Source organism: Cydia amplana, chromosome 15, assembly GCF_948474715.1.
Source record: "Cydia amplana chromosome 15, ilCydAmpl1.1, whole genome shotgun sequence".
Classification (NCBI taxonomy): domain Eukaryota; kingdom Metazoa; phylum Arthropoda; class Insecta; order Lepidoptera; family Tortricidae; genus Cydia; species Cydia amplana.
The window spans coordinates 13,288,427-13,314,608 of NC_086083.1; the positions used below are offsets into that span (position 1 = coordinate 13,288,427).

At 37.8% G+C, this 26,182-nt stretch overlaps 2 protein-coding genes across 2 annotated transcripts in view; one reads left to right on the top strand and one right to left on the bottom strand.

Annotated features, from left to right (window-relative positions):
• The window catches only part of LOC134654832 (neuropeptides capa receptor-like), a 62,645-nt gene extending 47,664 nt beyond the window's left edge, over positions 1 to 14,981 (bottom strand). The window contains exon 1 of the mRNA XM_063510302.1: positions 14,668 to 14,981. Within this exon, the coding sequence (XP_063366372.1) occupies positions 14,668 to 14,968 (301 nt within the window). The 5' untranslated portion in view covers positions 14,969 to 14,981. The remainder of the gene's footprint in view (positions 1 to 14,667) is intronic.
• Positions 14,982 to 17,829: 2,848 nt separating this feature from the next.
• The window catches only part of LOC134654629 (histone acetyltransferase KAT2A), a 32,704-nt gene continuing 24,351 nt past the window's right edge, over positions 17,830 to 26,182 (top strand). Inside the window, exons 1-5 of the mRNA XM_063510102.1 lie at positions 17,830 to 18,046; positions 19,516 to 19,694; positions 21,885 to 22,014; positions 22,888 to 23,033; positions 24,058 to 24,282. Coding sequence (XP_063366172.1) covers positions 17,965 to 18,046; positions 19,516 to 19,694; positions 21,885 to 22,014; positions 22,888 to 23,033; positions 24,058 to 24,282 — 762 coding nt within the window. The 5' untranslated portion in view covers positions 17,830 to 17,964. The remainder of the gene's footprint in view (positions 18,047 to 19,515; positions 19,695 to 21,884; positions 22,015 to 22,887; positions 23,034 to 24,057; positions 24,283 to 26,182) is intronic.

Sequence of the window (26,182 nt, forward strand, 5' to 3'; positions counted from 1 at the left end):
AAGACTCTATCCTTTTTTAGTTCCAATTTTCACCACCGCATGCGCTGCGATCGCTTTACTTACCCCCACCATGTACTTACGTAGCCAATACTGTTGATGGAACTTGGCAACATAAAAAAATTGTCAATATCCAAAAGGTTAAGAACGCTGTGGATCACTGACTCTTTCAGCCTCATTCCTAAGCTTCCTATTTTTTAGTGTTCCGTACAAAACTTTGTTCACAGAACACTTATGGGATCACTCCGATCTTGCAAATCGGTTATTTTAATTAGCATTCAAGTCCGCCATGCAAGCGAATACATTTTGTAAAACATAAAAGACTTGAAAATTGCCCTAAAGTAAGGTCAGGTGGGGTAAGAGAAACATACTTTACTTGTTGTTACTTATAAAATGATTTTACTCAGTTCTAAAGCATATTTTCGTTTTTTAATTAAGTGTTTCATAATGGCATAATATTAAGCTTAACGTACCCTCCCTTTCATCTAAATTTCCACATGCACTGTATAAAGCTGAAATTACCAAGTAAACCACATAGACCCAATTAGTTTCTCTTTCCCTTGTTTTGGGGTAAGAGAAACTGTTTTTATTACTTACCAATCTTTAGCGATAGCAGAATATCTCGTGGAACAACATTTTAAGGATAATTATCTTAGTCCAAAATATTACTTACTGCATTGATATAGGATCTAGTTTCCCTACCAGAGGTGACATTACCAAAATGGGGCAAGTGAAACATATAGGTCACAATCAGTCGTTTACAACCGTTGGTAGTGTTTTTTATAAATAAATAGTTGAAGTCCTTATTTAGAAATATATTACGAGAAATAACGATTGATTTTGCAAATCAGGGTAAAGATAAATAATTAACGCAATATTTTTTGTGAAAATACACCTGTATTACGTTTTTATCATTAGGTTATTATAGTAAGTACTTACGTAGTTACATTAATCGTCATCTTACGGAGAGTAATTGGTTTATATGGTGATAAATGTTTAAAAAAAATTACATGTTGCATTGTAATTTTTTTAAACATTCTGAATTCATACTTGCATACTTAATGGGAAATAAGTTTTATTTTAAATACTTTATAGGTTTTATGTCGATAACAAATACTAATATCAAAATAACGGTACATTATTGTATGTTATATGTATCAAAAGACATTTTGAAAATTATTTGTCCCCGACGACCAATAACTGGTTTTGGCAGTTTGATAATTATGTCTTCTGCATGACGAACTTCAGATATGTCATCTACATTAGGAAAAGTAAACACATTGTCGTATATATTTTTTGTCATTGTTTTTCTGACATATTTCACTACAGGGCAGCCATTAGTATTTACTTCAAGCATCACGCCGATCGATGTAGTGTTTGACAGTTTTCTTCGAACAGAATTTAACTAGAAGCCAGTCCCCTTGAGCAATCTTAGTATTCATGATGATGTCATCAAATTATTGTTGTATTATTATCAATGATTGGCGTTTTCCACTACCTACCAGAGATAAATGGGAATATGGATACGCTACTAATTAAACTGCTTTTTTTTTAAGTTACTGGTTGCTGTTTTGTAATTCAGCTAATGTCATGGTTATGTTACAGATCGACGTTATTTTAACCTCATTTAAAGAAACCCGGGTGCTGGTGACACACTGTATATTTTAAACCTAATTATAAAAATAAAACGATAATTAATATTATGCAAAGAGACGTTTTCCTAAAACATCTGCTAAAAATATCCTGGGACTTCATGGCACATCTAAAAATATCCATAAGCTCAAAAATATTGAATCTCTTTAAATTAATGTTGCTACCATTATAATTTCTAAATTATTACGATTTGATTATAACAGATTTAAAATTTATTATAATTTTTTACAGGCAATGAAAATGTTTGTTACATCTGATACAGGGAAAGTGGGACATATGTTTCTCTTGACCCGGTATTACTAGACCCACTTCCCCTACTTGATATATCATAGGTTATATTTTTTCCACTATCAATAAAACTACAAATCAACGGTATTTCAATAAAATAACGCCAAGGAAACGGAACACTAACTATAACCTTGCACTTACCTTTAAAATCAGCTCCTAAGCACTTTTATTTATTATATTTACAGCAGCAGGAATATTTGTTCGACAACTCGATGTTAGACGGGCAGCTGACTGATTTTTTTGGCATACCCTCCTTTCTCACATATGTGATCTACCCTCATATTTTTCAGAAAAAATGTATCCAGCCTATAAGTACTATCTTACCGACTGGGTAACATCACGCTACAATGTTTAGTTTTTGATTTCTGACGTATAGGTTCACTTATCCCGTAGACCCAGTTACCCCACCTGACCTTAATTGATTATGTTTTAAGCAATTATCCATTTTCCAAGATGGCGGCGGTTCCTCTTAATCGCCAAGCGAGAAATGTTCTGTTAAATGGTAAATGGTTTAAATGGTTCTGGATTAACATCGGGACCTACAATTTGCATATACCTAAACCAAACTTCAAAACTGTCCTCCACATTTTGACCTTTGGCTTTCCTCGATTGTATTAGAGACCGATTCCAAGCGCCACATTATATGTATAACAACATATTGTTTTAAGCAGAACTTGAATTTTTAGTGCCAATAGCGTCAAACCACACAAAGCATGATTTTAAATTGTATTTTCGTATCACTAAAAGTTTGGGCTCGGCTTATAAGGTAAGTAGGTATAATATAAGACAGTAAGTAAGTACGTGGGTCATACTGAAAGTTTTTGGATTCTGATATATATATATATGAGAAAACTTATTTTTTCTAAGTGGCCAGTCCAGGAATTTTCAGTATGACCTAAGTATTAAGAGAATTGGATAAGACAACGCGCCAAATATATCCGCCATGATCTAACATTTTATCTACTATTAGTTAGAGGATGGTACTCGTAGCTATATTTGGCGGAAATATTATATGTAGTAATACGATAATTCATTGATACCTTTGACGCGTGACTAATCCGCTACTAATAATACATACTGTACCTATATGAATCCATACTCTTCATAATCAATTATAATTCGAAGCTACTGATTTAAGAATAGAGCTTAAGGAATGAAACTAAATAAATGAACTAAGTAACCTATTCTCACACAATTCTTAAAAAACTACTCTCAAAACAATACCAATCTATTAATTGAATGATTCGAACCTTATATAATTAAACAAGAACATAATTAAACCTACATTGTTAAAATTTTACTTGAGCTATCATAAATATAAATGGTACTCAAGACTCGAGGCGAAATTTATGCCCACAATTTCTAGGCAAGACATGTTTTTAGTAACAAAGGCAAATGAAAGCTTACGAAAGTTATGAAACAGACTAATTATGCACATAGTATTATGCGCATATCGTGATCTAATTCAGTATAAGTTAACCTCGACTTTCGTAGCGCTTACGTATAATTATAGGTCAAACTTATAATAGTTTTGTTTGACCAGTGTTTTAGTTGGTAACTTTATGAATAAGATTAGGTTTTGAGCTAGCTGTGTGTTCTTAGGCGGATATTTAACAAAAGATAAGCCTACCAGCTGTTTGTGAAATTAACATTGCTTTGTTGCCATGTCTGTCCAACTGTAGGTAGGGATTTGACGGTTGCGGTTGGTATGTATACAATCGGCACCAAGTAGCTAAAAGTAAGCATCCTTGATACAATGCCCCATGGGCCTATTTTAGATTGAAGCTAGTTTTTAATTTCTTTTAGTAATACCACTGTATATATCTTGTTTGTAAATATATGTGCATTATTTAATTAATAATATATCAAAGGTATAAATGATATTAGATTTTCGCACAATTAAAATGTGTACAGTCGCCATCAAATATATCGGAGCGGCCAAGGTGCTCGCAAATATCTGACCACGACTCTATTGTCAAGGCGCTAGAGATACCTAGTTTAGAGATATTTTGCACGTCAGCCGCTCCGACATATCTCATGGCGAATGAATAATAGATAAGGTGATGCCATATATGCGGTTAAAAAAGACACACGCCTACCAAAATTACTACCCAAGAACGACACACACTTAATAAATTAACCGCATATATATGTAGGTATTGCTTGTTTTTTAGAATATACATATACGTATATTTTATATTTTAATAAAGTCGATGTGATGGATGAGATTAGTCTTGCTCAAATCTGTATGACGTCGTTTACGCCAGAAGAAATACTTTGTGCAAAGACATTTTTGGCGCAGTTTAGTAAACATTAGTAATTCACTCGATCAACCACTACAATTTAGTACAAAATATTCATAAATTTAAACGTTAAATTCTTATTTGTACGCCAAAGAACGCAACCGAGTGCGCCCAGCTAGAATATTATAATTGAGGCTATTCAGTCAGTAAGTAATAGGTACTCAGGTCGGCATTGAGTTTCGTTCATGCTTGAACGTTACAAGCAACATGAAGCCTTTTGAAATATTTACGACGAAAGCGACGTAAATAATTATTTACAAAGGTTGTCGTGCTTTAACTATATTTTGTAGTGATCGCGTCCCACGTAGGCCCCTTTTTAGGGTTCCGTACCCAAAGGGTAAAAACGGGACCCTATTACTAAGACTCCGCTGTCCGTCCGTCCGTCCGTCTGTCACCAGGCTGTATCTCACGAACCGTGATAGCTAGACAGTTGAAATTTTCACAGATGATGTATTTCTGTTGCCGCTATAACAACAAATACTAAAAACAGAATAAAATAAAGATTTAAGTGGGGCTCCCATACAACAAACGTCATTTTTGACCGAAGTTAAGCAACGTCGGTCGGGGTCAGTAGTTGGATGGGTGACCGTTTTTTTGCTTGTATTTTTTGCTTGTTTTGCTCTAATTTTTGTTGATGGTGCGGAACCCGTGCGCGAGTCCGACTCGCACTTGCCCGGTTTTTGCCTGTTTTGCCTGTTGAAGTGAGGGACCAGGTTGACCGAGACATACTCGCTCTGAAGGCAGAAAACTCGGCATAATCACACAAGACAGGGTGCGCTGGCGCCAACTTGTATCGAAGACCGAGACCCACTTTGGGTCGCTCAGCCAACGAAGTATTTAAATAATAAAGTATAATCACGTCTCAGTGATCAATAAAAAATGATAAATTAACAAGAAGGGATTAATTGTCCGCAGTCTCCTGTCCCTAGACTGCCTAGTGAGTAGTGGCACCATTCCAATTGCTTGGACAACGCGAGCTAGATGATCGCTTCGGCGAACGAGCAACGCTCCGTAGACAACATGCCAATCGCTAACGCTACGTAGCGAACGAAACGCACCTGTCACTGTGACACTAATATGGAAGAGCGATAGAGAGACACAAAGCGATTCGATAGCGAAGCGCAAGCAATTGTCACCTTGGCTAGACCGCCAGGGAGCGTAGCCAAGGTGACAAGCGTTGAACATGATCAGTAATGCCAATTGAAAAGTAAATAAAATAGGAAATTGCGGACGGCCGTTTTTCGATAAAAATCCAAGGATCAAAAAGATTTTATCATAATTCTTTTGTTATTACTGACCTCTTGTTATCAGTAAATGAACGTCTCAAGAGTTAGACCTAAGTACATATTTAAAATGAACCTTATATTAATTTTAATTAAGCACTAAACAAAACTGTTCAACAAACAAAGTAGTTTAGTTAGTCGCCTTGGCACATTTCTTTAACTTAAACTTAGATAGAGGTAATTTTCCGAGAATAAACGCCAACGCGTTACAACCTTCAATAGTTTTAAAAGGAAATATGAGCATGTTTTCTTAAGGGTTCTTTCATTGCAAACTTTTAATTGGGTAACGTCATTAAAACATGCAATATTTATATGGTAAGAATAAAGGTATTATTCATTAGCGAAGACAATAACCAACTAACACGAAAGAGTAGTCAGCATTAACAGCAGCGGAACAACGTTCTAAATTCGTGCATAAGTCATGACATTATTCCCATAAGTTGCTTGTAGCGACACTATCTCAGGGCGAAATAGAATCTTGTCTGGATTTAAAACAAAAATATTGTTGTATAAAGTGCTAAGCTAGGTGCGGCGGCGGTAAAAAGAAAACAGACAATGAACTAGACAAGCTACGACGCAGGGTTCCGTAGCCTTCTTTCAGATATGCACTTTATTCGTCAAATAGCCTCCGCCCGAGACTTAAAGTTATTAAAAACTTGCAACCAAACTTTCACCAGCTTTAAATCAGGTTTCACCTTCAATAAGAGAAGCTTAATATTTCGCGTTTTCGTGAATTGAATAATTGTGTTTAGACAGCCTCAATGTCTTTAACTATTTGGCTAAAGACACCCTTAACGTAAAATAGCATCCCGCTCTTCTTACATAGATGTAAGGAATTTTCCTTAACCCCTACCCTTGACCTATCTGACCTTTGACGACATTAGTGATAACGGGGTTAAAAACCTATATATTTACACGTTTTCAACTGTCTTTTGCTTTGGAACCAAACGATAGTGTGTAGTAACAAAGGTATCTAATCCAGGGACCGAATACCGATATGTTCTTCATACAAATTTACCGGTATTCAATTTCGGTATCACGGATGTTTATTGCACTTAATTTAGCTAATGTGATCACTAATAATTATCCTTACCTAAATAATATTCTAATAATATCAAACACGGCGCGCTCTTTCTTTCTTCCGTGATATCAAAGAAATGTCGTGAATGCTATGAGATATTTTGATCTTTAGTTATACCGGTAACGGTCCCTGATCTAATCTTCCTTCCCTGGGGAACACAGATTCGGAATCTGAAACAGGATACAAATCATTAATATTTATTCATCATCATTCACCAAATTGTCACTGTTATTTCTCATATTCAATTACTTATTCTATTCATAATGTAAAAACAGACAATCACAATATATATAAATTTCTAAGAATTTATACCGTGTGTAAGTGAAATTGTATCTTGTGAGATAAATAAATCATATCACATCAACATATTCATCAGTTGGGTTCACTGCTGTCTACAAAACCCTAAGTCAACTCAATTTGTATTCATCAAATCCAATTTGAAAAACCTAATTGTATTACAATTCACTTATTTAAATATGCACTTAAACATTCTGGTTAAAAGATAATTGTCTTTCTCAGGCTTTGTGCAGGTTTATGCGCATAAAACAAACTTCTCAAGGATTGTAAACTTTTATACTTAAATAACTTTTACAGAGCTTCAATACAAAAGGAGCCGACGAGGTTGTGCCTCGGAAAGTGCAATTTATTTTATGAGAAGGCACTTCACTTGGAAGTCGGGCATAATATTTTGTGGGATATGTGCGTATTTGTCTTGTTTTAGAACCCATATTTGGCAGAGACAAAGCCGGCAAAGGAATGGGTAGACGTAAAAATAAGAGCCTAATATTTTAGAAGCATGAAGTTTGTATTTTGGAACTGAGCTACAAGTACATATATGTAGAACTAGAACGTAGGCATTAAGTTCAGTTGTCAAAAGCACACACTAAAATTAAACCGTAAAAGCTATTCGAAAAAATGATGGGTTTTACTTTACCGTAAAATAGGGTGAGTAGGGTCAAAACTGAAATTCCAACCTCGATAACATTTTATTTTTACATATGAAAACTGAATCGTGTATATAATAAGTGTTCCGGACGTTTGTATTTTAGTTTTTATTTTATTTTGAGTAGTTCAATTTCATAACTTTGACGATAAAGAGGAAAACCCACCTCACCTCGTAGTGCCTCGTATTTCATACAAAGGTGATTTTGGAAGATTGTTGGATCGATTTTTTTTTATTATGCTTGTTACTATAGCTCCATTTTAAATTGGAATACATTATTTTTGTAGCAGTAGCCTTAAAATCCTTTCTCACCCCCCTCTCAAACCTTATCTCCCCATTCATAACCCACCTCTCCCCGCGAAACCTACTCACCCCGTTTTACGGTACTGATATTTATATTCGAAGCGTGTATCGTAAATACGAGTACTGGCGTGCTGTCTGAAATATTCCAAATATTCCAATATTGCGAAAATTCCACATGGTAAAATATTCACTTCCAAAATGAAAGTTTCCTTTGTTTCCTGTGAAATTTTCCTGAAATTTCCGATATCTCTTTGAACTTTTTGGAAATTTTCTGCAACTTGCATAATAGGCCAATCAAATTAGATCCTAAAAAGCGTTTCGATGAATTTAGTTTCGCTGGAAATTGTTTTAATACCTTCATTTGGTCCTAAATGTGTGTAATCCGAGTTTGCTCAATCCCAGGAGGTGTGCATGAATGGGAATTATTTCTTAGAAAAAAGGTAATTTGATTGGCCTACAACTGTAATCGTAATTCGTATGTATTAAATATTAGTTATATTGTTTACTTTCAAAAATGTAATCAAACTACCGATGCATAATATTATATTAATTTTCAACCGCCAAGACAGTCTTTTATCGTCACCAGAGATGTGACTTATTTGAAATACTTGTATTTAAAATGCAAATACTAAATGCAAAATACCTATTTTGTATTTTGTATTTAAATACCTTTTGAAGAAAACTATTTTGTATTTTATTTGAAATAGTTTTTGGGACCTATTTTCTATTTTCAAAATACAAAATACTTTATAGTAGGTAATGTAGGTAGGAGTTACAATCTCTTCTGATGTTACAATCCTGGCAACTCTCTCATACTGTTGAATCTGTTTAGTAACGTCGCACATGACCACAAGCGTAGCGAGTGGTTATAAAAGTGGAATCTTGAGTGTTGCGAGGGTTTCAAGGTACGAGAGGAGAACAAACTTTTCTGCCCTGATGAAACTTTTCTGCACAAACGAGACGTTTTCATCACACTAACGAGAGGCATTATACTAGCTGTAAAACATTACAAATCTAAATTAATGCTTTTAAAAATTGTCCGTTATAAACCATCATCCATCCATCCTTCCGGTTAATATGAGCAAACAACTAGAAATTTGCACTTAGAGGACTGATTGACACACTGTTTTCAAAGAATGAAGAGAGTCTTTTCAATTCGGATATTTTGAGTAATACTTTTTAATTCAGACTAGGTATTCACTATTTTTTTTTATCGCAAAGTATTTGTATTTTTAAAAAGTATTTTGAAAATACCTATTTCGTATTTTGTATTTTAAATACAAATTCAAAAACTATTTTGTATTTTGCATTTGAAATAGTATATCAAGGAAGTATTTGTATTTTGTATTTAAATACTTTTTATAAAGTATTTTTCACATCTCTGATCGTCACGTCTTTAAGGGCACTTGCACTTGTACTTGCACTAATCCTGGGTTAACCACTAAGTAGGAGTTAACCGTTAACCCAGTGTTAAATTGTACTGGTAACTCCTGGTTTAACCGGTTAACACATTCATTGCCCCCGACCATAGAGAAAAAAATACATAGATAGTGATAGTGAGTACTCCATACATCAGTTTTAGTACCAAAAAGACTATTAGCATCTGGCATCGAGTAGCGGAACTATCAGTACTGCTACTTGACAATAGATGTAGCACCGACCGGAAAGTCTTATGCTGTTGAGATAAGACTTTCCGGTCGGTGCTACATCTATTGTCAAGTAACAGTACTGATAGTTCCGCTACTCGATGCTAGATGTAGACACTGAAATTAATAGTCTAACTGATGTATGGAGTGAGCACTCTTGTCTTACTATATTTCTCTATGCACCGACACACATGTGCGTCGACCGTCATACAAGGTTGTTCCTAGGCCACGCCCCCTGGCAGTGAATGCGTTAAAAAGCCCGAGTTAGTGGCTAACCCTTGAAGGCGCAAGTAGCCCTTATTCACATATACAGACCTTCAAACCTTCAAGAAAAGACCGTACTCCCATCTTTAAGGCCGGCAACGCACTTACAACCCATCTGGTGTTGTGGGGGTCCATGGGTGGCGGTAATCGCTTACCATCAGGTGATCCGTCTGCTCGTTTGCCTCTTATATCATAAAAAAAATACAGAACCCTAAAAAATAAAGTCGAGTGTAGCGTTTTATACAAGTTGTCGAGCACATACAAAATAAATTATTTAAATGATCACGTACGTGTGCAGGGCTGCTGTCACTAAATTATTACTGCGAATAGCGCTTTTCAGATGGCAATTAAAATTTAATATTCTGTTTTTCTAACTCGGAGCAAACTCACTCCTAAAAGTGTTTATCTACATACATATAATAAACCCTCTATGATAATGCGTTCAAAAAATTCTCAAAATTCAAAATTCTTCCTATATGTTAGCCTTTGCGTTATGTCTATTTTTTTTATGGGATTTTGAATAGCGCGCTGAGCGGAACGTTTTGGAAACTCAAAATTCCATACAAAATGACACTTAACGCAAACGCGTACGTCACGTCACGCTATTGAATGAAATTAAAGGGGTCTGTCGCAGGGAAATGATCAAAACAGAGATTTGAACAAATCTCTAAGGGATAATTATGATCAAATCACGCGGGATGTTAAAATGGCGAATCCATAACTTAACTGTACTTAACTGTAGAGAGTAAACTGTTGTATTCTGTACTTGCTTTCATCATTTCACTAAACCGTTCAGAGATTTAATCAAATCACCTTTTTTTTTTATTAAGCCTTTTATTCCTTAAATCCTTAGGCCTCCTCCAATCCTTTCCAGTATATCCTATTATTTGCATCTTTGGTCCAATTAGGCCCAGATATTGAGACAATATCGTCTGTCCACCTCGTCCGTGGTTTCCCACGGTGTCTGGTACCTTGAGGTCCTTGCCATTCTGTGACCGCCTTTCACCTTCAATCCACCATATACCATCTTCCAATTCAGACTTTATCATTTCACTAAACCTGTTTAGCGAAATGATAACTAGTTGACTTTTTGAGTTCGTTTCGTCAACTTACTGTCGTAGTTAAGGATTTTGTCAAATTCCTAAACAAATCTAGTGAAATGAAAAAGCGTTTCGCGTTTATTGGCCGATTTTGTCTTTTCACTAAACAGAGTCAGTGATTTGGTCAAATGACTGAACTTTTCTAGGGAAATGATGATATGGATTCGCCATCCTGCGTGATTTGATCATATCCCTTAGAGATATGATATGATATGAGATATGATATGAGACTGATATGGCCTGTCAGTTACAACAAATAGTCGACAGTTCCGAACAACTGACAGGCCGATATCGTCCGGCGGACTGGTAATCAGTGGGCCCCTTTACACTAAGGGTACTGTACTGTTCACTAACTCGACCCATTCATACAGATTTTCCGAACGCTATTTTAGTGTAGGTAGAGGTCCTTGCCCGCGGCCACCCGTTATCGCATTTTCTTAATCCAAATGGACAGGAATATTCACGGAAAGGACATTCACCCAACCGACTTATTTCTGTTCTTGGGTTTCGTCCGTGCGTAAAGACGTCTGGTGCCGTATTATTTGCTAATAGCCCTTCAAGTGCAAACAACCATTTGGTTCTGGCATAGAATTCACTAATGCCGCCACAGCCACAGTGTTACTAAGGTTCTATATATAGTCTTGGTACCATTTTGGATCTCACGAGCCTGTAATCCCGGTCTTTTGATAGGTTTGCGTGGGGATATAGATCTAGATCTAACACGTAGAGGCCCTATATAATTCAATATTACCAATTACCAAAGCAATTCAGCAGAAAAAAGCCCTAACTTAAAAATTATTTCGGGGGACCGAATCTTCGCAACTACATTTTTCGCGTTTTTCTATAAGAAAAATTGGTTTGCCAAATTGTGGTGATGGCCTGATATTAAAATCAAATTTCCATCATAATTTATTAAGTATAAATAAGTTTCTATTAGAACTTATTGCGCTTATTTGGTAATATAAAATAAAGTTATTAATTAAATATAGCTGGTATATAATTTAACTTATTACAATTACATACATAAACCCGATTGGTTTTTATTAGAACTATATTTCAAATAAGTAATTACCTATGTAGGTAGGTTAGGTAGGTATTTAAAATAACATTTCGGAATAGGTAAGTATGCATACCTACCTAACGGTTTGTCCATGACTCAAAGTCAACTCTGGTAGCATGATATTGTGTCCATTTGCTTAAATAAACATGACGAATAGGTACCTACTTACAAATATCCTTTGAGGATCTGAGAGATATTGAAATTCAAATGATTAAACAGATTAGCAGCCGGATATGCTAATATTTTGAATATCAACATAAATAAATAAACAAAATAAGAAAACTTCTTTGAGAACGTTTATTAAGTAGGTACCTACGTTTTTACGTTGCGTTCATCTTACTTCCTGGTTCATTCATTGCGGTTTCATTAAGAATTTTTAAGATCTCTTTTTAAACTCCGAAAATCTTTATAATATATTATTATACCTACCGTAAAACGGGGTGAGTAGGTTTCGCGGGGAGAGGTGGGTTATGAATGGGGAGAGAAGGTTTGAGAGGGGGGTGAGAAGGGATTTTAAGGCTACTGCTACAAAAATAATGTATTCCAATTTAAAATGGAGCTATAGTAATACGCATAATAAAAAAAAATCGATCCAACAATCTTCCAAAATCACCTTTGTATGAAAACCCCTCTCACCCCAAATACGAGGCACTACGGGGTGAGGTGGATTTCCTCTTTATCGTCAAAGTTATGAAATGGAACTACCCAAAATAAAATAAAAGCTAAAAAAATACAAACGTCCGGAACACTTATTATATACAAAAGTTATCGAGGTTTGAATTTCAGTTTTGACCGTACTCACCCCATTTTACGGTACCTATTTTTAGAATTTTTTCTAACCTCAAAAGTAGTGGTAATTAACATTTTCTTCCGAAATGCTGGGTTCCTATGATATCTAATATTGTGGTTTAATATTATATATTTCCTACTGCTGGGTACAGGCTTCCTCTCATGCACGAGAGGACTAAACTTGGGCTCTAGTCCCCACGCTGGTCCCATGCGGGTTGGGAGCTTCACACACACCTTTGAATTTCTTCGCAGACGTATGCAGCTTTCCTTACGATGTTTTAACTAGTGGTAAATATCATAATTATGATACAATGATATTTATTATTTTTAATCTTTAAAAAAACTTCGTAGACTATACAAACAGCAATACTCTCTTAACTGTTGGTACCTTCATAGGTGGGCCTTATTACAAAAGGCCCACCATAAGCAAAAGCAGGCAAAGGTCCACCGATATACAGTTAACAGTGTGGGCGATAGTACCAAAAATTCTAAAAAAGCTGCAACACGTGCTATAATTTATAGAACTCTACTTTTTAAAATATTACCCCTGTAAAATGTCGGTGTCCCTCGTGACACGTTTAACATATTTACCGAGTGAACTCATTCAATCGAACTTCTTTACAGTTGGATTCACCTAAAGAGCACTCCATCATGGAAACTATATTTTTCTCTCAGATTCCTCTCTCGTAGGAACTAGATTTATTCGAAGCATTTGAGACTAGTAAATACGAATAATTTAGTATGTTTATGTACAGTCACTTGCAATATTATCTTACACAATGAAAGCGCAATACCTAGTTATAATACAAGGGAGCAAAGTTGTTGTGCTAATATTGATACCCGAGCAAGCGAAAGATTCCAAGACTGAACACGAGCGTAGAGAATACCTACAGTCTTTACGGGTTGGTGAGGTGGAAAGTATGTACCTTACCCACTATTATGGCCTAATATTTTGGGCATCTGAATTTTTGCGCGCATTCAAGATATCATTACCGTTGACTGTACCATACATTGAACGTAAGTACATAGCCGTGTAAAATATAACATTGACACAAAGATCAAACACTAACACTTAAACCTGTTCGGCACTTGCCTAAAATAAAACTCGTCAAGTGTCTGTCTACCTATGTAGGAATAATGAATATGTGTGTCTATCTGGGGTAATATAATTTTTCACCACCACACCAGCTCGTAAAGGCTCTCTTTAAGTATTCGTCTAAAACTGATGAGAAAGTAGAATTTTATCCACAAGAGAGTTCGTGGGAGTCTTCATATTATTTCCCGCAATTTTTAGTGGTCCCAGCAACTCTTCTTTACGAGATACCTATTAGGTACCTACCTACCTACGCTTTTCCATTTAAGATGCGTTTTTGACGTGGTCCGTTCAGATTCTTCTTAAGCCGCTGCTAAGCTTAAATAGGTAGTTACTTTAAAATAGTATTTTATGCAACCGTTGTTTAAGAGAGGTCAAAAAAGGCGAGTGGCGTGAGTAACAATTTGAGGCGAAGCCGAAAATTGTTAATAAAGACGCCACGAGTATTTTTTGACTCAGTTAAACAACGTTGCATACAATACTTTTTCTAGGACCAAGCACTTACTTTGAAATAAAACTGTAAATTTAACAAATATTTTTAATTTAAGAAGTAGCAAAAATGGAGGAAAAGAATGAATGAATGAATGAAATTAAAAAAAAACAAGTCTATGGTTCACTTATTTGTCAGAGATGACATTTAAAATAAGGTTGGCAACACTGTATTTCATTCAATATTTTTTAAGTGGTCATTACACGAAGTATCGTAAAATCGCCAAAAAGATACTGCGTGTATGCACAAATTCTTTTTTGGGGAAATAGACTAAAGATTTGTCTTGACAACTATAAGGTAGGGTTTTAAAGGTGTGTGCACGACCCTTTAAATGACAAATAAAAGTACGGGAGTAGAAAAAAATAATAACTTACCAAACATCAGCAAAAGCAGGTCACTGACTGCCAAACTGAACAGATAATAGTTAGTCGCCGTATGCAGCCCTGGATGCTTCACTATCACCACACAGACGCATACATTCCCCACCACGCCAGTCAAAAATATCACCACAAGCACTATGCTTATGGGAATTATTTCGTTCAAAGGCAACCGCCGGGAACCCATCATCCACCATAGCATTTCCTCTTCACTGCAGTCAAAATAAGTCAAATTGTTGCAACGATTGTAAAAATCGTCTATCGTTTCGTTTTCACGCAATTTGAATTCCAGTGCCATTTTCTTTCCGAAACTTTTAAGTATTTTCAACACGCATCCACACTAATATATGTAGGTATATATATTATATATATACACTAAAATTCCAGTAATCATCTAAACAACACTAACACAAAAGTTAATCTAAAACTGGAGTTGTAAATTATTGGCCATTATTGAATACTTATTCAAAATGAATTTTACATTTATCAACAAGTAAGTTCACAAGTTTTCCCATTTAAACATTCCAAAGTTTCAAACGACAATAGCTTAAAGTTATTTTCAGTTCAAAATCGCACTTCAATTAATGGCTAGGATATATATTTATAGACTCTGTTCGTTCAACGAAAGTACAGAATTCAAGATATTTCGCGATAGAAAACTTCGGCTTCACGGAGAAGCGGCGCGTGTGCCTCTCATTCGAACGACCGCCGACTGACGATGAATAGGAGACGCGATTTTCTGATTCAAGTTTCATCGTTCACTGTCAGCTGACAATTTTTATACCTTGTTGCGAAGACATAAGCTTCACTGGTGGTCAGTTCTGTTATAATGAAATAATTTGAAAACATTTTTCAGGCAAGGATAGGCCTTAAAAAGTGCCTTAAAACTTTTTAGGGTTTCAGTGGGCATATTTGTATCGTACCGGCATGCCTAATAGGCTATGCCTATATAATTAAGGGCTTATCAGCATGTTCAGTGGCGTAGCGTGAACCAGTCTAGCCGCAATTTTATTGACGCAATAAACAAATAAATCGAAACGTACCAAAACATAATCCCTCGAAGCTTACAGTGGGGGCGTGTCGTGTTGTACGTAGGTAGGTATGTACCTACATATCCTTTGGTCATGCCGGAACTTATTACGATCACTTTTTTATGAGATTTACAGGATAAAAAACGTACTAGTTGTTTTGTATACATATAGTAGACTCTATTTGTTTATTGCGCCAATAAAATTGCGGCTAGATTGGTTCACGCTACGCTGCTGGCCTAGCGGTAAGAGCGTGCGACTTGCAATCCGGAGGTCGCGGGTTCGAACCCCGGCTCGTACCAATGAGTTTTTCGGAACTTATGTACGAAATATCATTTGATATTTACCAGTCGCTTTTCGGTGAAGGAAAACATCGTGAGGAAACCGGACTAATCCCAATACGGGCCTAGTTTACCCTCTGGGTTGGAAGGTCAGATGGCGGTCGCTTTCGTAAAAACTAGTGCCCACGCCAATTACTGGGATTAGTTGCCAAGCGGACCCCATGCTCCTATGAGCCGTGGCAAAATGCCGGGACAACGCGAGGAAGATGATGATTGGTTCACGCTACGCCACTGAACATGCTGATAAGCCCTTAATTATATAGGTACATTACATATCTAAGTAGTAGACATTCCTAGAGACACATCACTACCCTTTTTATCTCAATCTCATTTAATTGATAAAAACTATCCTATGCCCGGGCCTCGAGTTATCTTCATGTTACCAAATTTGAACTAAATCGGTACAGCGGAATACCTAAGCGTGAAGAGGTAACAGACGGATAGACAGAGTTACTTTCGCATACATACATTAGTAAGTAAACTGTTATCAAACTAACTCGCTAGCCAACTAGCTTTCCGTTTACTTATGGCATTGTTTGTATGCATATTTTAGACAGTTCCCACATTTGTGATGAGTTCCTATGTTGATTCGGAGAAAAAAAAACTTTTGAGTAAAAAATACATAGTCTAACGAGAGAATAATAAAAAACCGGCTAAGTGCGAGTTGGACTCGCCCACCAAGGGTTCCGTACTTTTTAGTATTTGTGGTTATAGCGGCAACAGAAATACATCATCTGTGAAAATTTCAACTGCTAGACAGCAGCAACTAGCACGGTTCATGAGATACAGCCTGGTGACAGACAGACGGACAGACGGACAATGGAGTCTTGGTAATTGGGTCCCCTTTTTAGTTTGGGTACGGAACCCTAAAAATAAGTTAGTTCGACATGAATTAAGTACAGACCTACTGATTTATTGTAACGCACACAATAGGTACAATAGTTATTTTCGATACAAGTGCGAAAAAGAGGAAATTCGAAACGAGTGGCGATAAATTAAAACACGACCGAAGGGAGTGTTTTAAATCGATACGAGTTGCGAATTTCCTCTTTTTCGCACGTGTATCGAACAACGTTTTACAGTACATATGGCACTTTAAAGTTTCGACATACGCACAAAAAGTGCTATTTTACGCACTAGTGCGGAGGAAAAGTAAAAAAGTTTTCATCACACTTGCTCGAAAAATATCTTATTTCATGCAGGTGTACTATTTAAAGGACAATAGCCTGTATTGTTCCCGCGGGAGTTATGGATTATGAAAAAAAAGATATTTAACTCCCTAGGGTGTTAGGTATAGCTGTTTTCTTAATTATGTCACTTTCATACGAACTAAGTAGGTATAAATGAGTTTTACTTTTAAAATACTGACGTTTTTAAGTTAATAGTTTTGTTCATGTTTAAAAATATTTAATTTCAATAAGTGGATTTGATCGCTTTCTGCATTGATAAAAAAATTCAGTTGGTCGTTTTCTGCATAACTACGGTCCATTTTATTACGTTTAATTTTTAAAAACTTCAAATATTGCCGCCATAAAAGTAATTTTATAGCTGGTTAACCAAATGTTGTCAGTAAAAAAAGGCGCGAAATTCAAATTTTGAATATAAATAAAAAATAAAATTTGAATTTCGCGCCTTTTTTTACTGACAACATTTGGTTGACCAGCTATATTAGAAAACGTCAAAACTTTTTTTGCCTCTCAGCATATTTTCCTGCAACGAAAACATGCTGACCATAGATTATAGAGAAGCAAAATCAAACGTCAAGATCTGTCAAGTGTCAACGCTACGACGGACGCTAATTGTCAAACATTTCATTAAATCTGTTTGTTGAATGCAAAATTATCGAAGAATAGTTAACAATTGTGGCCGAAACGGCCTGAAATTACGAGTTTCGTAATACATAATTAAGTGTTTGTGCCGCCATAATGTCTCAGTTACCCGATGATATTGGAGATATCACCATGGCTACGGCGGAGGCAGATTCTTCACAAACTCACGGGCACGAAGGTAAATAATTCTAAAAGTAATGGTATTTTTAATACATCTTAGAGAAAGAACCTAAAATTCTGATTACTCTGTATATTTACCGCATTTATTTCGGAAGCTAGACAAATGAGCATTTGATTATCAAAAACCCGCCTGCAGCATTTCCTTGCAAAAGTTTAGAAGTTGTACTACACCATAAATAACTAATTTTAGAGTAAATAAAATAACGTAGGTCTTAAGCAATTTGTGTTTACTTAGGAATATCTTCTTATTTGTATATTCTTGACAGTAATCATAGTTCAGATATGTACCTGTGTTGTAATTTTTATAAACAAATTTTAGCAGCTACTAGCTAGTGTTACATACGAAAATGAACATGTTTTTATGAGTTCAGATACAATATACTGATGAGCAATTTAATTTGTTTAACATGTGCAAAGCAAGCTTTGTAAACCTCTGATTTTGTTGTAAATAATGAACTGTTGTTTTTACTGGAAATATCATTATAAGTAACACTTTTAAGCATGTTCTGCTGTGTAAAAACACCATATGGAATCAATGGAAGTTATTTATAAATTTTTCTGAGCATTTTAGCCATGCTTGATTTCCAATACTATCAAATAAATAATTTGTAAACATGCAGTGCACCCCAAATATTTGTCACCCAACCTAGGGCTGCCATCCGTCTGGGTTTCTCTGGATTTGTCCTAGTTTGGAGGCCGTCCGGGGAGGTTTTACACGTCCAGCGATTTACACCAAATGTTGGGTTGCGACCCAACAAGACCTAGGAGTCATTATGTCTGACGATCTCAAGTGGGAACCCCATATTTCACAAATGGTAAAAAAGGCTAATTCCATAATCTACATAATCAGAAAAGCTTTTCGTATTCTCACCACCGAAACAATGCTAAAGATATACAAGACCTACATAAGACCAATTCTGGAATATGGCTTTCAGATATGGAATCCATACTTCAAAAAAGTTATTGACATGATCGAGCGAGTACAGCGTAGATTTACTAAAATTCCCGCACAGCTAAAGTCACTTTCGTACGAGGAAAGATTAGTCAAGCTGGGCCTGACAACACTGCAAAAAAGGCAGGAACGTGGCGACTTGATCGAGACGTTCAAAATTATGCATGGATATTACGACTGTCCAGAGCTAAGCGACCTGTTCACTCGAAACCCAAACACGCGCACAAGAGGACACTACCTTAAACTAGTAACAACAAAGCATAAAACAAATATCGGGAAAAACTTTATTGCAAATCGTATAGTAAATGCTTGGAACAAATTACCCTCTGAAGTTGTGAACTCTACAAGTGTGAATCAATTTAAAAATAGACTCGACAAACTATCAAAACAGTGAAATCGTGCTAAGTGAACTATGATTTAGACGCACCAGCATCAGCTGCCTGTCTAAAACGAAATAATAATAATTTATCACTTATCTAGAGGTTAATAACTTGGCAATAATTTGATGGTTTCAGCAACATCAAGTGCCAATAGCGAGGACACAGCCACCGGTAGTGCCGCAACCCCCACCGGCAGCGAGGGCCAAGCGTCCCGCCAGTCCAACCTGCAGCGTATACAGCAGCGCAAGCAGCAAGTGTACAACTGGCCGCACAACAAAAAGTTGCTGAAGCTCGCTATTTACTCAGCATGTCAGGTGAGATCATTTCCACTATGAAATATGACTCATTTCTTGATTAATTTTGTATTAAGCAGAAACTGGTTCAGTGCATCAGCTTTCAGCTTCTAGTGTATCAAACAAAATGATGTTATTTTTAATTTTTAACAAGCAGAAACGTCTGCGATCAATGCTATTAAGCTTAGAATAAATTTAAAAGTGGAAAAATTACTGTCTTGGGTGAGACTCAAGAACGGCCTCTGGATCGATACTCCAGCGCTCTGCCATCTGAGCCACCAAGACCTCATCCATAGCCAGCAAATCTTTCCACCATATGGGTCAAGGGGACCCGAGCGACATCTACCGTAAGAGCGTTACACTTCTTGAACGGCTACCGGAGTTCCAAGTCATATTGGAAATTCACCAGTTACGATGAGATGATGTTTGTGTGTGATGTGAAAATGAACCTTAATGGTGTATGGATAAAGTAAGGACTCTAAGCCACGAATAATTTCGTACATCGCCACCCGCCATTTCCTATGTCTAACGCACGCGCATAATTATATAACTTTCCCGCTCGCACAGTGGCATTGACCGCGGGACCGCCGTCATCATGAGCGGGACAGCAATATAATTAGGAATACCGGGCCAATGTACTAAATTATTCGTGCTTATCGTCCTCAATCAATTTTTGTGTATTATGGCTCCATCAGGGCTTGATGATTCCGCCAGTGTCGAGGTTGGATAACACACGGCCAGTATGATAAAGATCGTCGGTGATGTATAGACGGTGTTCGGTAGAGTATCCATCCACCCTACAAACAAACACAAGCAATTCAACCTACGGACAACACAACTACTTCCAATTGTTAAAGACGTCACAAACCAGACAACGTTTATTGTATATATATATATTATTAAGGTTATTATAACGTTTACTAGACCCATCACCTGTCAGAATGCTCATAATTCACAGTTTGAACTCATTCTTAGTTAGGAATTTATTTAAAATACCACCAAATGTGGTATAAACTAGGGTTAGCAGGAAGTTAATATTTATAGGACGGCTTATCTCACGTGGGAGAAAATCATATATTGGATAACGTATTAAGGGGCATTCCAGAAGTATATGGTTAGTGGTACCTTCGTCCAGTCCACACTCACAGATAGAGCTATCCCTTATTCGGCTCTTGGCCAGGCGCACTGGCGAACAAATATGTCCAAGTCGTAATCTGATAATATTCGAGGTAACAACCTTAGAATAGCCTTTGTGCTTGAAGAACCAGGGTTTAGGAGGGATATTTGGCTGTATGTTACCGTAATGTTGACCCTTGGCTCTACGTGAGAGCTGCCATAATTTATTCCATTTTTCAATTATCGTCCTTACTTTGTTTATTGGTGTAACAGCAAAGGTGTAAACGAGATGGCGCTGTACAGCTCCATACATTTTGTGGTAACTCTGATGTTCAGTGTTACCGCAAAATGTATGGAGCAGTACAGCGGCATCTGTTTTGGATGTCAAACTAAGAGCCACGTTTTTTTTCTTAGACTTTACCTGTCTTATACAATCAATTTGCGCACTGCCAAGGAATGGAATTCCTTGCCGGCGTCTATATTTCCGAGCTCATATAACCCGGCAACCTTCAAATCAAGGGTGAACAGGCACCTTCTGGGCAGGCTCGCTCCATCGTAGGCCACGTCTTCGCCTCGGCTAGTCTGTGGCCATGAGTAAGCCCATTTATAATTTTTATAAAAATATCTTGGAATGGGTCAAACAGATTACTGTGTTATCGTCTTTCCTGTAGACATACACAAGAGTTTGAAGAGACTATTGCCCACAGGAGAGAAAACTGGTGTGTTAGCGCTAACTGTACATTTTTCTCTCCTGTGGGCAATAGTTAACAACTTGTGGGCATGTAAGTAATGATTTTATCATAGTTCTCTAAATAAAAGGAGGACCTTTTCACGTGGATAAGGGTTAAATAAGAAAATTAACCTTTATAGCCCTTAACTCTTGTGTATGTCTACAGGAAAGACGATAACACAGTAATCTGTTTGACCCGGATATTGTGTGATGAGGTGTTCCTGACAAACGTGTAATTAGGGTTTGCACGACGGATCCGAAATGTATGGGAAGATCCGCGGATCCGGATCCAGATCCGGATAATTTCATACATTTCGGATCCGGATTGCAAACCCTACGTGTAATCAATGACAACCAATTGACAGACCCCGGACTGCAACTGCACGGGGTGGAAGACGCCAATGCCGCAGCAGGCCATCAAGGCCAACGCGCGCGCCGACAACCAGCCTTTGGCAACCTTCAACGACCCGTGTCGGAACTGCAACCATATTTTAGGTAAGTCGAGAGCCTCGAGTCGAGTCGAGGCAGCTCGAGAGTAGGTACTCTTTCGTCGTAAAAGACCGGTCAAGTGCGAGTGTCTTTAATAATGTATTTTTTTATGTGGAACGTGAGTGAAATGTCTTTAAAAAACACGGGGTCCGATCAAAAACTAAGTAATTAAGTTCGACTCACGCTTGATTGCACATTTCTAACAGGAATGTCACCTACAGGTAAAGAACGATTTTGTGTAAATTTTTGTAAAATTTAGACGTGTAGTTTCGGAAAATAAAGGGGGGGGGGGGAATGGTCGGACAGACAGACGCACGAGTGATCCTATAAGGGTTCTGTTTTTTTTCCTTTTGAGGTACGGAATCACAAAATATATTCTCGAATTCCTTTCAGTTTGTTTTATCAAAATCTGTACATCACTTTAAAATTTTACATTATTTTCTGCAGATAATGTAAAATTTTTAAGTGATGATATAATAAAAGAAAGAGTGGCCCACAAAAGTTTAGATGGTCGAATGATTTAACAAGAATAGGAGGTAAATAGATGCAAACAGCAAAAGAAAGGAACAAATGGAAAGCTATGGAGGAGGCCTACGTCAAAGGACGAGTTGAAATTAAAGTTGATAAATCAAATTAAGATATGTTATGTACCAGCTTCAATAAAGGCTAATTATTATTATTTATAAAGCAGGCAGGCAGTTGAAATAACTGATAATGCCTGTATCCAGAGTCATCAACAGAGTTTTCCGTGTTGAGTAGAATTTGCGTTGTGCTTATCTAATTTGTTCTTGAACTCATTGACACTTTGGGCCGATACTACGTCTTCTGGGAGTTTGTTCCAAGCTTTGACCACTCTGTAATTACAATTACAATTTACAGAAAAGCATGTGACCCAACTGCAAGGTCTTCAGGTGTCGGAGGTGAACCGTCTCTTGGGCGCTGTGGTGGACGTGGAGAACATTTTCATGTCCATGCACCGTGAGGATGACCATGACACCAAGCGGGTTTACTATTATCTGTTCAAAGTGAGTTCAATTTTTGATAATAACTAGCGACCTAACTAGCGAGTAAAAGACCTGACTGACTGACTTAAATCAACGCACAGCCCAAACCGCTGGGACTAGAAAGTCCAAATTTGGCAAGTAGGTTTCTTATAAGGTCTAGGGGTCCACTAAGAAAGGATTTTTCAAAATTCATCCCCTAAAGGGGTGAAATGGGGGTCCAATTAAAAAAACTCCTGCGCGTGCGAAGCCGCGGGCAAAAGCTAGTTATGCATAGGGTGGATCAACTATTTCTTGTTGTTATTCTGTCCGGTCAGCCAAGAGACAATAGTAGCATAGTTTGTTAAAAGACATTGTCCACCACCTTCTTCCGACACGCTTAGTAGACGACGAAAGGTTTATAAGTTTCACAAAAAAGCGTGTTTGGAGAATTTAAATGCCTAAAAATGAGGTTTTAAATAGTGACCTAGGGGAACGTAACCATGACAACGCAACGAGTGACAAGAAAAAGTTGATTCACCCATAAACCTTCCTGTTGAATCACACTATTTATTAAAAAAAACCGCATCAAAACCCGTTGCGTAGTTTTAAAGATCTAAGCATACATAGGGACAGACAGACAGCGAGGAGCGACTTTGTTTTAGACTATGTAGTGATGATAGATGATAATGATTTACAATGCAATTTGAGACATTAGATAGATGGTCTATTGCTCTCACAGTAAATGTCGCTAGGCGGTCACCGAAGGGAGTCAGTTGCTGCGGCATATTGTAGATAATTAGATTAAACGTTTGCGTTTGTGCTAAAGCTAAAGAAAAATATTTTGAAGACAGTACGTTTTTTTAAGTCTGAGCGGATATAAATGAATGTAGTTTTAATTGCCCCGAATATACGAGTAAATGAATGTAGTTTTAATTGTTACTTAATGATTAATGATATTTTATAAAACGTGCAAGTTAATGGTTCTTTTCCCGGCGAATTCTAATCTCGCCCGAGCCGGTGAATATGTTCTTTATTTCAGAAATTGTGATTTGTATTTCCTTCGCAGCTCCTCCGAAAATGCATCCTCTCGCGTTCCAAGCCCACCATCGAGGGTCCACTCGGCCAGCCGCCCTTCGAACGACCCTCCATAGCCAAGGCCATCACCAACTTCGTACTGTACAAGTTCAACACGCTACCCCAGAGGGAGTGGCAGACTATGTACGACCTGGCCAAGATGTTTCTGCACTGCTTCAATCATTGGAACTTTGAGACACCCAGTGTCAGGAAATTGGTGAGTTGGTCATCTCTATACGTCTCAATTTTGGGCACAGACCTCTTATTATAGAAAAGGGCCCACGAGGGTCCACTGGGCCAGCCGCCCTTCGAGCGACCCTCCATAGCCAAGGCCATCACCAACTTCGTACTGTACAAGTTCAACACGCTGCCCCAGAGGGAGTGGCAGACTATGTACGATTTAGCCAAGATGTTTCTGCACTGCTTCAATCATTGGAACTTTGAAACCCCTAGCGTTAGGAAATTGGTGAGTTAGTCATCTCTATACGTCTCAATTTTGGGCACAGACCTCTTATTATAGAAAAGGGCCCATGAGGGTCCACTCGGCCAGCCGCCCTTCGAACGACCCTCCATAGCCAAGGCCATCACCAACTTCGTACTGTACAAGTTCAACACGCTGCCCCAGAGGGAGTGGCAGACTATGTACGATTTAGCCAAGATGTTTCTGCACTGCTTCAATCATTGGAACTTTGAAACCCCTAGCGTTAGGAAATTGGTGAGTTGGTCATCTCTATACGTCTCAATTTTGGGCACAGACCACTTATTATAGAAAAGGGCCCATGAGGGTCCACTCGGCCAGCCGCCCTTCGAACGACCCTCCATAGCCAAGGCCATCACCAACTTCGTACTGTACAAGTTCAACACGCTGCCCCAGAGTGAGTGGCAGACTATGTACGATTTAGCCAAGATGTTTCTGCACTGCTTCAATCATTGGAACTTTGAGACACCCAGTGTCAGGAAATTGGTGAGTTAGTCATCTCTATACGTCTCAATTTTGGGCACAGACCTCTTATTATAGAAAAGGGCCCACGAGGGTCCACTCGGCCAGCCGCCCTTCGAGCGACCCTCCATAGCCAAGGCCATCACCAACTTCGTACTGTACAAGTTCAACACGCTACCCCAGAGGGAGTGGCAGACTATGTACGATTTAGCCAAGATGTTTCTGCACTGCTTCAATCATTGGAACTTTGAAACCCCTAGCGTTAGGAAATTGGTGAGTTAGTCATCTCTATACGTCTCAATTTTGGGCACAGACCACTTATTATAGAAAAGGGCCCATGAGGGTCCACTCGGCCAGCCGCCCTTCGAGCGACCCTCCATAGCCAAGGCCATCACCAACTTCGTACTGTACAAGTTCAACACGCTACCCCAGAGGGAGTGGCAGACTATGTACGATTTAGCCAAGATGTTTCTGCACTGCTTCAATCATTGGAACTTTGAAACCCCTAGCGTTAGGAAATTGGTGAGTTAGTCATCTCTATACGTCTCAATTTTGGGCACAGACCACTTATTATAGAAAAGGGCCCATGAGGGTCCACTCGGCCAGCCGCCCTTCGAACGACCCTCCATAGCCAAGGCCATCACCAACTTCGTACTGTACAAGTTCAACACGCTACCCCAGAGGGAGTGGCAGACTATGTACGATTTAGCCAAGATGTTTCTGCACTGCTTCAATCATTGGAACTTTGAGACACCCAGTGTCAGGAAACTGGTGAGTTAGTCATCTATAAACATTCCATTTTCCTCTCATCATACCAAGGAAGGCTCGTCAGAAAACTTACACAGTCAGCAGCAGAATTTGCTAAGCGGGCCAGGTGTTCAAAATGATCTTGACGCGACTTTATTGTTAAGAGAATAAGAGCGTGTCAAGGTAATATTGAACACCTCGCCCGCTTAGCTACTTCTGCTGCTGACTGTACACATTTGCGAACAAATACAATACAGTAAACGCTCGTAAAGAAACATATGGAAATGTCTGTAATTCGTATTAAGAAAGCGTGGTCACTGGGGACTGTTACCAAAAACCATATTGGTCAGTTAATATCATAGATTAATGACTCACTTTTGTAACATTTACATACAGGAAATGAGATCATATCCGTTTTATACTGATAATG